This window comes from Rosa rugosa, chromosome 5 (assembly GCF_958449725.1).
Source record: "Rosa rugosa chromosome 5, drRosRugo1.1, whole genome shotgun sequence".
Lineage (NCBI taxonomy): Eukaryota > Viridiplantae > Streptophyta > Magnoliopsida > Rosales > Rosaceae > Rosa > Rosa rugosa.
Window position 1 is genome coordinate 51,973,319 of NC_084824.1, and position 18,893 is coordinate 51,992,211.

Sequence of the window (18,893 nt, forward strand, 5' to 3'; positions counted from 1 at the left end):
AGCAGGTATATGTGATCTCGTCACTTTTAGGGGATCAAGATGAGACATAGTGGGGACAGACCACGACAATTCTTGTCGTTCCTGTTGAACATTGACGTTCTAATCTCCCCCTAACGACGGGAAGACTGTCTCATTAAAGTGATAATTCGCAAATCTAGTGAAAAAGAGATCGCCTGTCGAGGGTTTTACATAGCGGACTTATAGTTGGAGACTTATGTCCAACACAAATATATATATATATATATATATATATATGTGTGTGTGTGTGTGTGTGTGTGTGTGTGTGTGTGTGTGTGTGTGTGTGTGTGTGCATTCGTTGCAATGACTCATGTTGATGCGTTGTGGCGGCGCAATTGGCTCATAAACCACACACTCAGTTATGCATAAGTACGAGATATTAGACTCGAACCCAGTCACTAGCTGTAACGCAAATAAAAGTTGAGTGGCTGCTATGAGTCGTAGACGAATTACCATAGCTGCATGCGATATTGCATAACCCAAGCGGAAATATTGGTGCGCATTACCAATGTCCAGGCTACCATCGTAGTCATTTAACGATGGCTTTTCCGCGAGACCAATTGGGTGTGTACATGGGAATATGATACTTGATATCAATACCCAATGATATGCAATAGTTATCGAAAAATTTCGATGTAAACTCTCTAGCATTGTCAAGTCGAATTGACTGAACGGGATGAACCCGGTAGTGAGCCCGTAGCCATATGATTTTGGCTAAGAGTTCATCGTAAGCAGCATTACGAGTGGACGATAGTGCGACACGTGACCAGCGTGTCCACATAGCAACCAACAGCATAAAACATCTAAGCAGTCTGTAAGTTGATTGAGTCGATCCACAGAATCCCTTTGGATTCTCTGAGAACACATATGTCCTTTGCATAGTATGCTCTCGATCCTTAAAGAGCAGGCTTTGGGAAACGAGTGATGGGCCTTAGAAGCAACCAATGAGGATTTTGGTTGAGCCACGAAATCACAATTGACTTGAGAAGTGGAGAGAGGTGGTACATTGCCACTCTTGGCGTCAATGCCAAGCTCTTGCCGTAGGGGGTGACGGCATGACCCTTCTCCTTGAATCAACTTTTGATTCATACTTCTTTTCACTCGAAAGAATGGATGTCCGTGTGAAGTCTTTAATAAATGGATCATCATATCATGACCTGGATGTCCCAATTTGTCATGCCAAAGCCTATATGTGTCAATGTCCCAAAAATCATCTCTTATGACGTTATTGGACTCAATTACTCGAATAGTGGTTACATATAACTCACTAGAGCGACACATGAGCTTCTCTAATACTCGTAGACATTAGAGATAATGCAAAGGAACTTATGTCCATTCTCGCTATGTGTTTCCACATGAAAACCGTTGGCTCTAATATCTTGAAAGCTCAAAAGGGGGACCTCCGGCCCTAGGAGTGTAGAGAGCTTTAGTGACATAAATCAATGTGCCATTTGGCAATGAGTTGGTCCTTGACCATGAATCAATTGTGATGGCCCTACCATCATAGTCACAGAAGATTGAGTAGGCATCATCCCAAGGAATAATTGCCTATGTCAAGGTATGATGTGCATAGCAGCACTATCCGTGAGGCATTCTAACTCTCTGGGAAACATACCTAAGTGAATAAAGCTCGAAATTAAAAGAATCGACACTTTATTAATAATAGCAACGATTATATCAAAGTTTCTTGATCAAATCTAATCCAAATAAAATGAAATGTAGACAAATTGTAGTCACTCAATCCTTTTGGTAATTCCAATTAAATATGACCAGGAAAGTAAGAGGAGAGGTCGGTGGAGTGAGGCTCGCTTAAGTACCACTAATCTCAACTTAGTTTCCTAGACATCATATTTAATTGAGTACGCCTAGTGAGAAAGAGTTAAAACCAAATGTCATTTATTCATTAAGGCACAATTGCCATTACATAATTCTTGGAAAATGAAAGACTATTTAATCAAAATCTACGGCATCAACATTGTTGTTTTCCTCGCCAGATTTGAAGTCCGTAATGATGAGATTGACGTTATTGTCATCTCCATCATCTCCTTTAGCTGCGAGATGAGCCTCATGCTCTCTCATATCTTTATACACTTGTATTGTGCAACTTTGTTTTTCCACTCGCATTCTAGTGCTTAAACCAATGCTTTAAAGATCCCCATCTATAGCATTACCTCACCCATTAATTGAGATGTACCTTGTGCATTTGGACATCCTCCATGGATTCCACGTTGGCCAATGTTGCCACGTATCTCGCGGTTTTCCTTCCTTTGTAGGGTGGTTGTATGGACCCACACGCCCATTTTGTTGTCCCCTAACTTTTAGGGTTCCGCTCCTTGCGCCTTCCTTTAAATGCGCTATTATAATTCGCCTCGTGAATGCTTTTAGTTTCAACGGGCCTTTGAATTATAGTTTCCCACGAGCATGTTGTCATCTTATTCAGCAACTACCATAGTAGTGACAAGCTAATGAAATCTTGTGATCCGTCTAGATTACACACAAGCCTATATTGCTTTGCAACCAATAGTGCTGAGACGGGGAAGGTTGAGAGGATTTCTTAATTAATTCATATTTTGTGAGCTCTACTCCAGAGAATCTCATTAGTAGTGAGGTGATTCTTGACGTTAATCACCTATCGGTGATAACCAATGTCATTCGAATCTAGTTTAGTGAAGTCGAGTTTTTGCAAGTTTGCATTCGACATTCAAAAATGAAGGAGAATAGATTAGTTTCGATGTAAAAACTTCCATGACAACTAATATAAGATTTCTGAGCCTTAATGCTACCAAGAAATCGATTTCCAAGAAATTTGGATTAGACCGAAACAATGATGTTTCAATATGGTCACAATTGAATGCTTATGGACGCTCTTAGTCCGAGCATTATGAACACTCTTAGTTCATACGAACGCTCTTAGTTCGTTTATTATGAACACTCTTAGTTCATTGATTACGAACGCTCTTAGTTCGTTTAGCGTGAATCCCCACAATTCCGCTTATCAATTAATCGAACCTATGTTCGTACATTTCAAAACCTGCAGCAAATAAAGAAATTTAAAGGACAAGAAAGCAGGAACTTTAATCACAAAAACTTACTTGTTGAAATTCGGAGCAGATTTGCTTCTGAACAGCTTCTACTTCGAATGGTGTACAGGTCTCACAACGACTCCAATAGGGCTGAAATTTGGAGGTCAGATAGAAGAGACAGAGACGAACAACTTTGATCAAGGAAGGATTTTGATCTGAGGTCCTGATCAAGATGTTTCGGGGCGTGCAAATAGGCTGATCTGCACAGGTTCGAGCGTGCTGCTGTGCTGTAGGGGCAGCAGGCGTGCGACGATGCTGTAGGGGCAGTAGGCGGCACACGGGTGCTCAAGGGCTGCAGGAGAAGCATACGGTATGGCTAGCAAGGGCTAGGAGCTTGCGGCAGTTTTTGGTGAAAGAAATTTCGGGTGTTAGGGTTTTTTCTTTTTTTCTTTTAGGCTTGGGTTAGGGCTCGTGCTGATAACGTGTTGAAGTAAATTGACGATTGGAATTGGTCTACTCATTTCATTTCATAGCCCCTTTATATAGGGAGAGAATTACAATGGAAATATCAATTACGTACAATGATGACATTAAATGATGATTGATCCGTAATCGTGTTGATTGATGGTAATCACTGATTCCCTGATTCCCTCTCCGTCAGTCGCTTTGACGAAGGCATATAATATGTTTTTCCTTTAACAAGAGAGGCTATGTCGAAATATATTTATTTTTTTTCTTTTACGATCTCATGAAGGATACCAACTACTTGCCAAACGGACTGAACCATATGCTCAACTCTTGTAACCAATCTCCATAGATCAAAGGCTGCCTATCTTAAGGATCAAAGAGGTCTTAATTCAAGGTTGTAATGGGGCCAAGGTTTAGGGGTTTAAAGAAACGAAAGGGTAAGGGAAAATCACAGTGTTCTAAAAAACCTAGTGGAGCCTTGATTGAAGCATTGAGACGTCTTCTTTTGGTCAATAAGGCAACATTGAACTTCTTGTGTGTCTTTATTGAGGGCCAGATGTCATTGTGTTGGACCCTTACTTCATTCTAACCTTCCTTTGAACACTTGTGAAATATGACAAAAACCAAATTCATCGTACTTAGACCTTCAATTCAAAACAAACTCCTTATCCACAATGGGGGGACTAAAATCCATAAATACTTACATTTTTTTTTCTTCATTGCCGTACATATTTTTTTCTTTTTTTTTTCGGCATACATATTTTTTCATGAACAAGTCTTATCCCCCACACTTTTTCTTTCTCCTCATCTTCATCATCCTTGACGCTACCTTGATCTTGCATGTCTCAAAGTTAAAACTCTACTAAATCTTAGAACAAGGGTAGGGATATAACTATACTTAAGGTTCAAGGGTTAGGAATATTGAAGGTGATGAAAGAAAAGGTTCAAATATAGGCTCAAAGGGGTTGAACTAAGGGGGTACATCTTTGATACGCCCAAAATAGGCGCTCAACTTAACCCTGCAAGAATATAGTCGTCAGTAGTAAAGGATAAGCAAGGATCGTTCGATGCCAGAGATTGAGAGTAACTATATTAATCACACAAAAGAAAACAAACAAAACAAAACTAATACTAAAGAAATCGTCACACAACAAAAAAAAAAGAGGAAGAAAAATGGAGGGACAGAAAGGGGATAGAAGAGGGCACTGCAATCCTAAAAACGAAACTGATTTTGGGGTTTTTGGTTTTTAACGAAAAATAAACAGAAAACAAAGAAAGCAATTCGAGATTTTTGGGTTTTGAAAATATATGGATGAAGCTGTTAGGAACTCGGAAATCCACCACCAAAACATGCTTGAGACAAATTTATCATCCTAGTTTCAATTACTATGTCGTGAAAAAGGTTTCAATCAAGAACAAACTATGAACGCATGCATAAGTTCTTATTACTTCCCTAGATTACTTAAGCAAGATGAACGCACCATTACTAAGCCTTTCGAATAAACAATCAAGGTATAGAACGCTATCCTTTCAACAATTTATTCTAAGCATTAATCACATGTGGAAGTTTGATCGAAACAAGTATGCAAAACTAGTGTGGAACGCCTACCTAGCATGCAATCCTTTTTATTTGGGTTCACCTATTGTCCTATAGGTTTTACTACCATTGAAACAAGCATTATTAACCGTTTAGGAGATTAAAATACTTATTTCTAGCCCCACTCACATGATCATAATATTTTATGTGCGCATTCATAAAACATAAACATGCAAGAGTTATCCGTAAACTAAAACCAAATAAACAATTTCACAACAAAGCAATCACAAAACTGGGAATCAAAATATTGTCAAAAACATATCTTAGGGGCTTTAAACCTTGCCCCTAACAAAAGTGAATTAGCCACACATTGTCTTAAAATTCACAACTAAAAACATATGATTTTGATTTACAAGAAAGTAAAAGCCCTAAAGGGAAGAAGATGAGAGCCACAAATACACTTTTAGGTAGCCTTGGATGCAAGAGCTCCTTCAAGATGGTACACGGCAAGGCTTGGTGATGATGGATGATGGTGTGCACGGCTTTTTCTTCTTGAAGTTGAGGAATTCAAGACTTTGTGAACTAGGGTTTTTTAGGGCAGAAGATGGCGCAGTAGATGGGGGTTTTTTTTCACGTTTGCAGAAGCCCTATGTGTATGAGGAGCGCAGCCCAAGTTTCCTTTTCTAATTCTGTTTTGAAAGCCTCCCCTAGTTGCTTGAGGATTTATTTGATTGGTGCACAATTAAATGATTTTCAAGCCTTAATAATCTTCCCAAAATCTTGAGGAATCATTCTAGGGCTCTCCTTGATATTTGCAGCATCAATAACCTTCCAAAAATGCCCAACAAATCCGTCCAAAGAAGAGTCTAGGCCAAAATGCCCTGTTTTGACTATGATTCAATTTCTGTCTCTGAAGCTTCCTTCTTGGACAAGGAATGACTTTGTTTTGCCAAGTTTCTGGATGGTTCTCGACTCCTACGTGTTCTATGACATCACATCTTCTAGAATGATCAATGACCTTCTGGAAAAAATCCAAGAAAGTCGTCCGTGTTGTAGTAAAAATGATTTGCAGAGAGATTGATGAGAGAATTGTGTGTTCTATTATTGATAATAGGAGGCCTTTATATAGGGATTTACAAAGTACATAATCTTGTCATAGAAGGAAATAGAATCCGAATATAACTAGGAAATCTAGAACCTTCTTCTATTACAACTCTAGAACTAAACCCTAGTTTGAAGAGGCACACTAGAATACAACATCCTTCAACACTCCCCCTTGTGCAGCTCAAACTTGGTGATGACGCTTTGATCGTTGCCTCACTAAAAACCTTGTCAGGTAATAAAATCCCAGTGGGACAAAAATAACCTTGGTCGAAAGACAAAAAGAGCACAACACGTCCTTCACTCTTCGAGATCGAACATGTAGACATCATACCTCCCCCTGATGTCGACATCTCCCCCTGATTGCTACAATCATGGGAGTTCGGATAACTTTCTCAATCCGATACTTTTCACATGTTTCTCGAAGGTGGATTTTGGTAACGACTTAGTAAATAAGTTCGCTACATTATCCTCTGATCGGATTTGATTCACTTCAATCTTTAGAAGTGATTAATGTTGTTGCTGATTGTAAAAGAACTTAGGCGATATATGCTTGGTGTTGTCGCCCTTGATGAAACCTAATTTCATTTGCTCAATACAAGCTGCATTATCTTCATAAATGCATGTAGGTTCATCTGTGGTAGACTTCAAACCACAAGTTCCTCGAATGTGTCTAACTACACACTTTAGCCATATGCATTCATGCACGGCTTCATGTACAGCAATAATCTCCGCATGATTTGAGGAAGTAGCAACAAGGGTCTGCTTTGTAGACCTCCAAGATATCGCAGTGCTTCCCATGGTAAAGACATAACCCGTTTGGGAGCGATCTTTGTGAGGGTCAAAGAGATACCCTACATCAGCAAAATCCATCAAAACATTACCATCATTTTGATTAAGGGAGGAGGATGACGCGGGCCAGCGATGGTGGCGACGGCTTTGCCGGTCAAGGCGCTACTTGGGCTAATGAGATCCGTTCTCATTCTTCCATTGTTCTTTTCTCTCTACAGGGATAGAACAAGCCCATATCTATCGTACATTTTAAGTAACGAAAGATTGTCTTTATACCAGTCCAATGGCATTGCGTTGGCGCAGAGCTACATCTAGCCAACTACATCTAGCCAACAAGTTCATAACAAATGAGATGTCCGGTCTTGCATTATGTTAAGTACAATAATGCGCCTATTGCACTTACGTAAAACACTTCTGCCTGGGACGAAACGTATCCATCTTAGGGTCAAGGCTACGGACGACCATGGGAGTGCATTTTTGACTTTATCAAAATGCAAAGCATTTATTGACACGGTATACAAGTTCTAAATCTAGACAAAACTGTGTTCTCCCAAGGTCCTTTATCTCAAACTCGGATTTCAGGTGTTCAGCGGTTTCCCTTAACTCTCAAGGGTTCCAATTATGTTTATCAACATAAACCGTGACAATTGCAAATCTAGAACTTGTCATGAAAACGCAGGGGCATAATTCATTATATCCCTTCCCAATCAAGTAGTCACTTTAGTGAGCGTTTCACCTTCATTGCAAACGCGCTCCGTGGTCAAGAGTCACTTGATTTGGGTAAATGAAGTACACAAGACCCTTCATTATATTCCGTATCTAGATCCCCATAAAGATACGTAGTGACCACATTCGTAAGTTGCATGTTCAGTTATTCGGAACTATCAAACTGACAAGGTAGTGAAGTGTAATGACATCCATTACGAGAGAATATGTCTTCTCGTAGTCGATTCCAGGGCATTTTGTGAGAAGCCTTGAGCCATAAGGCGAGATTATCATATCTTTTTCTCATCACGCTATCTAACGAAGACCTATTAATGTCAACAGGTTTTATGTTATGAGGTGTTGACATCTCAGGCCTGAAATCCTTCCTCTTCGTTAGTGAATCCAATTCAACCTGGATCGCATCTTTCCATTTAGGCCAATTTTTTCTACGTTGGCATTCTTCAACAGAGTAAGGTTCGATGTCATTGGTCTCAATAATTCCATGTCCTCATGTACACTAGTGTAGTTGGTAAAGATCTCTATATTCTCAGGAATTGGTTCTAACATTGAGGCGTCCCCCAACGATGCCTCTTGGACATAACTACAATTCAGAATATTCTCATGATACGGATTTTGAGTATCAATGATCAATGGATCAAGTTGTGCCAAACTCGCTCTCTTCCTAGGGCGAGAATCCATCGAACCTATGGGTCTCCTACGCTCTCTAGCGGAACCCATGGCCTATGACGCCATTATACCACCATCCATGGTAGTGGTGCCGTACTCATCTCCTCTGGGTGGCACCATGTCCTCTTGTGGGGATATCAATCCTTGCAGACATGTTTGCAGCAGGTATATGTGATCTCATCACTTTTAGGAGGTCAAGATTAGACATAGTGGGGACAGACCACGACAATTCATGTCATTCCTGTTGAACGTTGACGTTCTAATCTCCCCCTAACGACTGGAAGACTGTCTCATCAAAGTGACAATCCGCAAATCCAGTGAAAAAGAGATCGCATGTCAAGGATTTTACATAGCGGACTTATAGTTTGAGACTTATGTCCAACACAAATATATATATGCATTCGTTGCAATGACTCATGCTGATGCGCTGTGGCGGAGCATTTGGCACATAAACCGCACACTCAAATATGCATAAGTACGGATATTAGACTCGAACCCAGTCACTAGTTGTAACGCAAATAAAAGTTGAGTGGATGCTATGAGTAGTAGACGAATTAGCATAACTGCATGTGATATTGCATAACCCAAGTGGAAATATTAGTGAGCATTACCAAGGTCTGAGCTACCATCGTAGTCGTTTAATGGTGGCTTTTCCGCTAGACCAATTGGGTGTGTACATGGGAATATGATACTTGATATCAATACCCAATGATATGCAATAGTCATCGAAAATTTTCGATGTAAACTCTCTAGCTAGCATTATCAAGTCAAATTGACTGAATGGGATGATCTGGGTAGTGAGCCCGTAGCCATATGTTCTAGACCAGGAGTTTATCATAAGCAGCATTACGAGTGGACGATAGTGCGACACGTGACCAGTGTGTTTGCATATCAACCAACAGCATAAAACATCTAAGCAGTCCGCAAGTTGGTTGAGTCGATCCACAGAATCCCCTTGGATTCTTTGTAAGAATGAAATTATTTCCTTAGTATCCTTTGCATAGGATGGTCTCGATCCTAATTTTGCTAAAGAGCAGGCTTTGCAAAACGAAAGATGGGCTTTAGAAGCAACCAAAGAAGAATTTGGTTGAGCCACAAAGTCACAATTGACTTTAGAAGTAGAAAAAGGAGTCAAAGAGGAGTCCATGGTGTCAAAACCATGTTGTTGCCATAGAGGGTAGACGACACCTGCCCTGAGTGGCCGGTCATGCACAGTCTTAGCGCCGTGAGGCGTATGTGCTTCTCCTTGAACTAATTTTTAGTTCTTATTTCTCTTTGTTTTGAAGAATGAATGTCCGTATGAATTCTTTAATATACAGATTACCATATCACGACTTGGGTGTCGGTCATGTCAAAGCCTATATGTGTTAGAATCCCATAAATCATCTCTCATGACATGGTTTGATTCAATGATTTGAATAGTGGTTGCATACAACCCAATAGAGTGACACATAAGTTTCTCTAATACTCGTTTATGTCCGTAGTCATTAGAGGTGATGCAAAGGAACTCTTGTCCATTCTCACAATGTGTTTTCACATAAAAACCATTGGCTCTTATATCTTTAAAATAATAAAGTTCGAATTAAGGTATGTCCAAGACATTAAAGAATCGACACTTTATTAATAGCCAATGATTACATCAAAGTCTCTTTAACCAAAGTCTAATCCAAAAAAAAAAAAAAATCAAATTTAGACAAATCGTAGTCACTCAATCCGTTTAGTAACTCCAATCAAATATGACCAGGGAAGTAGAGAGAGATGTCGGTGGAGCGAGGCTCTCTTAAGTACCACTAATCTCAATTACTTTCCTAGACATCATACTTCATTGGATGCGCAACTTGAGAAAGAGTTAATACAAAATTGTCATTTATTGATTAAGGCATAATTGCCTTTACATAATTCTTGGAAAAATAAAAGACTATTCGAAATAAAAATCTACGGCATTTTGTCTTCATCGCCAGATTTAAAGTCTTTTTGAACTCGATGTCTTGATCACCATGATGTGGCTACCTTCTTAGGTACATTGCAAACTCGGGTCCATTGATCAGACATTCCATATCAGAAATAGACACCATAAAGAGGATTCTCCCTTGATTGAGGTGCATTGGGGCAATTTACATGGTCCCTAGGACCGGTAGCGTTGGAAAGTGATGACCATGGCCAACATTGGCTCCATGGTTTCCAACCCTTCTTCCCTCAAAACTACGACTCCTACGGTCGCGTGATTGTCGCCTTGGGCGATGACCTTCTCGAGCATTTTGATCGTATGGATCATGACGTCGATGGCGACTTTCTCTAGCCATGGGACGATGCTCTTGATGGCCGTCTTGAGGCCTATCAATTTCTCTGTTCATAGCTTCAATAAACTGTTGAAAACTTGTGATCCGTCTTGCATTTACATGAGTCCAGAATAATTCTGAGGACCTCATAGCATAGATAGGGAAGGTATTGAGGGTTTTCTCAATCAATTGGTGTTCTGTGATTGTCTTTCCACAGAGACGTATCATTGATCTGATGCAAAGAGCTTCCGAATAAAATTGCATGACCGTGTCAAATTCAGAGAAGCGAAAATCATTCCATTCTGCTTCTATATTCGGAAGGATGGAGTCCCAAACATTGCCATAACATTCATGAAGCGCTTGCCAAAGCTTTATGGCGCTATTCTTATTTATGAACTCAAACTGGAGGTCACTATCCATGTGACGTTTCATGAAGGCAAGTGCCCTGGAATTATCTTTCTCAGTTTGAGGATCTGGAGCTGTTTCTATAGGACAAAGCTCTTGGATTGTATGCAATAAATCTCGGGCAGTAAGATGGATCTCAATGTCAATGGCCCAGTCTAAATACCCTTTGCCTGCATAATCCAATGGAGCAAAATCGAATTTGTTTGTGTTTGACATCCTGAAAGATGAAACAAGAACAAGTTAGTTTCGGAGTCAATGCTTCCTCGAAAACTAATACAAATAAGATTTCCAAGCTATGCTACCAAGAAATCAATTTCCAAGAATATTTGGATTAGACCGAAACAATGATGTTTAATATGGTTAAAAATTGATGCTTGCGGACGCTTTTAGTCCGAAGATTATGAACACTCTTAGTTCGTTGATTACGAACGCTCTTAGTCCGTTTAGCGTGAATCCCCACAATTTCGCTTATTGAATAATCAAACCCACGTTATAGAAAGGTGGGATGGAGGAGAAGGGAGGGTTTCAAATCTCCTAATAAAATAAAGAAATTAAAAAGACAAGAAAGCTACGTACTTGTTGAAATTCAGAGCAGATTCGCTTCTGAACAGCTCTCACTTCGATTGGTGTACAGGTCTCAAAAAGACTCCAATAGGGCTGAAATTTGGAGGTCAGATATAAGAGACAGAGACAAACAACTTTGATACAGGAAGGATTTTGATCTGAGGTCTCTATCAAGATGTTTCAGGGCGTGCAAACAGACTAATCTGCACAGGAACGAGCGTGCTGCTGTGCTGCAGGGGCAGCGGGCGTGCGACAATGCTGCAGGGGCATACGGGTGCTCAAGGGCTGCAGGGGCAGTGAACGGTATGGCTAGCTAGGGCTAGGAGCTTGCGGCAGTTGGTATTGGCCAAAACAGAAAAAATTGGGCAAAAAGTCGTTTCTGCCGGTTTTTCTGTAAATAGACCAGTTGGTTTGACGGCCGGTTCATGGGCTTCTGGACCGGTTCTTGGTGTTCCACTTCTGGTTCCTGAATCCTAGGACAGAGACGGTGCTGCTGACAAAATTTCGTGGCAATTGGGTGTCCGGAAGGTGGTGAACCGGTGGAGAGATCGCAGCGGATGGTTTGTGGCTTCCGGCGGCCGGTTCGGTAAGTTTCCGGCCGGTTTTGGTTGTGTTGCCGCCGGTTCCGGACTCCTTGGGTCGGGGACTACTAGTTGGGAGGCAGAGTCAACTAGGGTTTGAGGGTTTCGACTTGTTTTAGGGTTTTGGTTATTTGTTACAGGGTTAGGGCTCGTGCTGATAACGTGTTGTAGTAAATATGATTTGCAGAGAGAATGATGAGAGAATTGTGTGTTCTATTATTGATAATAGGAGCCCTTTATATAGAGATTTACAAAGTGCATAATCTTGTCATACAAGGAAATATAATCCGAATATAACTAGGAAATCTAGAACCTTCTCCTATTACAACTCTAGATCTAAAACCTAGTTTGAAGAGGCACACTAGAATACAACATCCTTCAACAGCCCGAAAAGACCTCTCAAAAAGCTTCGTGAAAAGCTGACAGTTTCTGCCTTATCGGGAAGCCTGCTTTGACTTTGATTTCCTACTACCTCGTCGACGATTTTTGCCATCTATGTGGCTCTTGTCAAAGTATAACATCATGTCTTCAAGGATCGATGGTTCTTTTTGCAAAGGTACAGCTGGAAGAATGCGAAAATTGCTCCTCAAAACCGTTCCCAGAAAGCTGATTCTGAAACTGCAGTTCTCTGCTTTGCAGCAACTGTTTTGTACAACTTTTTCTGTGGATTTCCCTTGGAATTTCTGGCCAAAAGGTTGATCAAACTTAGTCCTTTCATCAGTACTTCATGATCCATGGCTCCATTGCTCCTTTTCAACTCCTATTTCTCTTGAATCACTCCACGAGCTACCTAAAAAGAAAACAAAGTTAAAACTGACTTTTTAAAAGAAATAACTAAGAAAAGTGTAACGGATTGCACATTATATTTGTCGCATTTATGCTCCTATCAATCTTGTGTACACAAATATGGACACAAGCTATTTTGGCTAAGCTGGAAGTTCCTAAGTACATTTATCCTTTCTGAAATCAGGGACATGTATTGATAAAAGTTTTGATCAGTACAAGAGCAAAATCTAGTAATCTCTAGAGTCCGTTAAACTAAATCTGTGACAAGCAGTCAATTAAAAAGAAAGATAATGAGAACACTAAATATCGCCAAGAAAATAAGAGTATAATTTTCAATAAACGCTCATAAAGAATGACAAATAGGCTCAAATTCTCACAAATGTTATTATGAATCAAAACTCATCATCAACATGCTCAATATTCTGTACCAAAGTCAACGAAAAGCCACATCTACTACACAATCATATATTTTATACATATCATAATTCATATCTCGGTTTGATCGACACCATTGATGATGAGTCCACGGAGAAGCAGAAGGAGGTTGACTCTGATCTCACACTGCTTTGAATGTGATTGAAATTGTTCCATCAAAATCTATGATACATTTGCTTCTAAAAAGTTTGGGGATTGAGGAAATTCGGGTTGGGCCGGGTTAGAGTATCCAAAGGGTATCGAAAACCCGCGGTTTTAAAAAGCTTAGAATTAGACCCGGTTCAGTTTCAGTCTTCTTCCTCAGACACCGACTCGGTGAGTCAACTTTCACTTCTGTTCTGGGTTCCTCAGAGGTATGTTCAAAAGTAAAACCCAAATCCTCATTTCTTCGTTTTCTCATATTGCATCTGGGTTTTGGTCTCTGTAGAGTTCCCTTGGTTAAATTTGGTGAAAGTTGAGTACTTTTTTGAGGGGTTTAAAGAAATTGAGCTGCCAATAATCTTGGGTTTTCTTTTCTCTTAGCCCATAAAGCTTCCCCATTTCATAGATGACTTTATAATACTAAGAATTTCTGATTCTTAGCTCATTTCTGAGGGTTGCATAAGAATAAAGTTTGCGACTTGTAAGGCTAAAGCCTATCATATAGTATCCTGGTTAGTTATTTTTACATGTGGGGGGATTAGGCTACATTTTTCTGTTTTGGTGATTGTCTCCTCGGATTTACCTGTGGGCTGTTTGAGTTGAACACATCTTTTGTTCTATCTCACTATATCTAATGATTTGCTCTAACAAGATTTTATTTGATGAACATTCTGGAGTTAAGTAGAGTAGTAAAGCCATTATGTGCTGCATGTGATGTGGTTTTTGCATCAAAATTTAGGCCAGAATCACGTCTATCGTCTTGAGTGGTGACCCTGCTTCATTTGTAGATCGGCTAGGTTTCTTTGTGCGTTTTTTTTTCCACAATCGTGAGCCTTCTATTACAATTCTCGAATGTACTCGAGGTTTCTCTTAATTAGAACTGGAGAGGATAATAGTCCATGACTATCATAGTTTTGGTTAAGATGCCTCTGTCTTGTCTTTGACAATTCGTTCTGCGCCCTGACAAAAGGGAGGAGGAGGTTTGTGAGAGGATGATGGCCATTTGCACTTAGTTAACACAAACGATGCTGGCAGAACGTGGTTCTCTCGGAGGGGAATAAATAGTAATGTCTTATTTGTAGGACTGGAAGTTTAATTGATTCAATAAGGATAATTACATGGTTTTTCTTGTCCAAGCATTGTCTTTTTGATTGAATGGAATTTGGGAGGTAAATCTTATGCTTTTGGGTCTTAGAAATTAATATCTTTGATAATACACTGATGTGAAACATGTCTACTATTGCATAAGATATGAAAGGTTTCTCTTGGATGGTCTGAGGTGGATCTTAAGCTGGTAAGATAACTTATGGCTTGTCCAATATACTTGTAAGATAGAGAAACAATATGGCCTTCTTTATTCATTAAAAACACATCAGTTAGAAGTTTTAAACTGTACAGTGAACCCCATTCAACAATTAAGGAAGTTTGCAATTGGAATGCACAGCTCTGAATGTACTCAATTAATGGATTAATTATCGCGGTGACATTTGATTGTTAAAATTTCCTTCAACTTGTTGGATATCAAGTCTGTTTTCGTATTCACATTGATAGACGCTAGACTTCTTAATTCGTGTTTTCTTGAAACACTTGTTGATGATATTCTTGTAGGTGTTGTGTGTTAGTTTTCCTTTTGTCATCGACATTGACGTTCCATGTGATTATTATTATTTTCCCCCATCCCATTCAAAATGTGAGTCTTTGCATTTAGCATGTATCTACTGTATCTGCTTGAACTGTTGAGTTGATATTTACTATTGCTATCAGATCACTTGTTGATATTATTGCCATGCAATCTGAGATGGGGCACATTCTAAAAGTTGATATCTTAGCTTTGAAATTTTTTTCAATCCAGATCTGGTCTGGTCTGAACTGAAACCAGTGGGGATTTGTGTGATGCAGGTCAATAAACAATAACTTCATCTAAATGAGGTTGTAAAAAATAACAGTAACGTCTAGAATGAGGACTACAATCTTTTGGCTAATGCTATGTTAATGCTGCATTAGGGTTGGGAGCTTAATATGTTAAGCTTTGTGGATTACTTATTTCATTCAAAGATTAGGTGTTCTATGATGAATCTGCACTTTCTGGGGTTTTGTTATGATTCCTATTTTCTTTAATTCTTTGCTTGAATAGGAATTATACCAGAATTTGAAATGTTTTGGCTAACTGTTGAACTCTGTTTCATGTTAGATTTTTACTTGCTGTTGGAATATGGCTTCAGAAGCAGAGTACTCTGCATTTGAGGAAAAGGTCAGACGAACTGTTTACCTTGATAACCTCTCTCCACAGGTTACTGAACCGGTTGTCAGAAAAGCTATCTCTCAGTTCGGGACAGTTAAAAATGTTCAATTCATTCCAAATTACTTGGAAACAAAGAACATCCCCGTTTCTGCATTGGTGGAGATGGAGAACCCGAGGCAGGCTAATGCCATTGTCTCAGAAATATCTCACAGGCCTTTTATGGTTGGTGGAATTCCAAGGCCTGTGAGGGCACGTGAAGCGAAACCGGAGATGTTTGAGGATCGTCCTGCAAAGCCTGGTAGAAAGATAGAGTTCCGTTGGGTGGAGACAAAGGATCCTGACTTTGAAGTGGCAAATAAATTGAAGCAGCTTGCTAAGGATCATGCTCTTGAAGTTGACATTGCGCTCAATCAACAGTTGGAGGATGAAGAGAAGCTTGCAGAGAGGCAGCAAGGAGCCCTCAAGGCGAATCATGAGAAGTATGAAATGATAAATGGTGTGATAACGGATGGAACTGCTAAGCGTTTGGCACAGCATTATCACATTCCAGTTGCAGATGAATGGTAGACTCTTTATTTAGGTTCTTCCTCCTGTCTAGTCAAAACTGACCTTATATAGGTGTATGAAGTTGATAGTAATTCCCACGTCTTTTGATCCAATATTGCAGTTTCTGAAATTTGATGTCAAGAGTCGAGACTTCTTGAGTAGAAACAACAACCAAGATGAAGAAGCATATTAACTGTTTTAGTTAGCTTCATATAGAGTATATTGTAAGAAATCCTGAAGGATTTCACGGTCTGCAATGTATTTCGACACTTTTACCTAATATTAGCATCAGCGTTGGCTTGCCTCTAGCTCTCAGCTTGAAAATCTTTCATTTCTCTTCCTAGTTGTGCTTACTGTCTTTAGGCCTAAACAAGAGTTCTACGTAAGTAGAAGTATTTTATTAGTGGTCTTCTGAACCCTTTAATTTGCAATTAAAACCTCTCATAGCATTTCTTAATGGTCTGCGCACCCTCTAATCAGCAATTACACCATAAAAGGTACGGAAATTTCTCTACATCAAATAAAACATGAACAAAGGGCAAAAGAAACCAGTCAACTGGAGCAAATGAGAGTTGGAGATGACGAACAACAGAATAATTTTGCTGCTTAACATTTCCATGTAAGGACAACTCATGAAACAAACTAGAATCAGTTAGCGAGTCTAAAATGAACAGCAAAAGGTGGATGGCTGCACAAGGAGAAGCTACCAGTATCCATTGAACTACGGTGGCACAATTGATCCAAAGCGCCTGTTTGGATATTCCTTTGTCAAGGAATCGTAGAGTAATGTTGTGTAATCAAAGACACAACTTTGTTTATCGGTTTCTTGCTTGTGCAAACGAACTATTTCTTGGGTCTTTTGTATACGGAATTGATTGACACCAAGCGAAGTCTAAACCCTAAACAGAAAAGAACCGATGGTGATCACCTCTACCAATAGTTCTTTTCAAACTTCAAAGTAAGAAGTTTCTTCTGTGGTTGCTGTATTTCAAGATGTAGTTTGTTAAACAACGTAAAATTTGGTAAGCTGTGATCGTTTTAGTTTTGTACTCCAGATTATCTTTATCTGTTTGGTCATTTTACTCGTTAAAAATTGACTAATCTTTATCTGTTTAATAACATTCATTGAAAGCCTAGGTTCGTATGTACGGTGTACTGAAAGAAAACTCTAACCACATTTGTAATTATCTTTATCTGTTTGGTCATTTCACTCGTTAAAAATTGATTAATCTTTATCTGTTTGATAATAGTCGTTGAAAGAGTAGATTCCTATGTATGGTGTATTGAAAGAAAAACCCTAACCACATTTGTAGTTGATCAGGGGAACCCGATTGTGATTCCATCTGAAGTCACCTGTTCTTGATCTCTTTATAGTTCTTCAGGCTCTCTCTCAAGATGCATCCTTTGCGATGCTTAAGCCTCCTTATTTCAATTCTGCATTTAGCTTGTTATGGGTTATTAATTCTGACTCTGTTTTGCAGGATCTCTTTCATTTTGCTTTGTGTTTTAATTGTCTTCATTTATATAACTGTTGTGGGTTTCAATTTGATGATTGCAGGAGCATTCAAATCTTTGCAAGCAATAAGATACAGAATTTTGACAGACTTCAACTCTATTGTGGAGATGATTTCGATCAGATCAAGAGGAAGGAATTATGGTACCATCAATGAATTCAGTCAATTTGGATATGCAGATCTTCTTGACTTCTTCGTCTGCCGGAAACCAGATGGTTAAGGCTCCTCAACCCCAGATGCCGACGTTGGAGGCGGTGCATGGCTCTCAAGCGGTTACTTTGGCATCAACCGCTGATGCGAAAATGTCGTATCTGGTTAAAGACAGTTGTGGGAGCCCATTTTTTTCTGAAACATAGTTCGGGCCCAAGCCCAATCACAGCTTATCTGCTTTTTGATAGGCCCATAACCCTTCTTCAACAGTTGACTGCGGTTAATTCCCCTTATTCTCTCGCAAGGAGAGACGGTTGCTGACCCTAAAATTCCTCTTTCTCCGCAAGAGGTTACACATGGAGTTAATCAATCTCCTTCACTCTACCACCCTTTGGATGATGTGCTCACTGATCTGGCAATTTGGATGAGGTTTCAGAGGTCTCTAAGGAGGTTATTCCCAAGTCCAAGCGTCGTAAAGGAGCTTTCAAACAATCAAACATGCAAGAGCAGTAACGGGTGTCCTTTGGACACAACCAACTTGTTTTCCCCCTCCCCCGTTCTCTCCCATTTTGGGTGACAGGTCTAGGTCTTCCCAGACAGTGCAGTTTTTTGTGGTGTGTTTTGTTTTGTATGGGTGGTACTCTTTCCTCGGTTTGGAGTTTTTCCCACTGGGTTTTATCTAAACAAGGTTTTAACGAGGCCACCACTGTTTCTGTTCTTCAACCAAAGAAGTTCTAGATTAGGTTGAAGAGAAGAAGTGAAGACATTTTTCTACTTCTTCCTTTTTATGGTTACAAGTATTTTCTTGTGAAAGTTACAGGCAGCGCAGCTAGTTAGTAGCGATGACGCTTTTGTTTCCTGACTTTCATATTAGGTTGTGGATTGTCATTTTGACTTTCCGGTACTTATACTTGTACTT

General features: G+C 39.6%; 1 protein-coding gene across 7 annotated transcripts in view; it reads left to right on the forward strand.

Moving 5' to 3' along the window:
• LOC133712756 (ASI1-immunoprecipitated protein 1-like) overlaps positions 1-16,670 on the forward strand; it is a 39,288-nt gene extending 22,618 nt beyond the window's left edge. Inside the window, exons 1-3 of one of the 7 annotated variants that reach the window (XM_062138865.1) lie at positions 13,646-13,734; positions 15,714-16,327; positions 16,432-16,669. In XM_062138865.1, coding sequence (XP_061994849.1) covers positions 15,735-16,327; positions 16,432-16,438 — 600 coding nt within the window. In that variant the 5' untranslated portion in view covers positions 13,646-13,734; positions 15,714-15,734 and the 3' untranslated portion in view covers positions 16,439-16,669. Of the gene's footprint in view, positions 1-13,645; positions 13,735-13,850; positions 14,587-14,657; positions 14,817-14,845; positions 15,422-15,559; positions 15,583-15,713; positions 16,328-16,431 lie in introns of those variants that run through there. The other 6 variants (XM_062138864.1, XM_062138868.1, XM_062138862.1 and 3 more) reach the window with 6 other exon arrangements.
• The last annotated feature ends 2,223 nt before the right edge of the window (positions 16,671-18,893 follow it).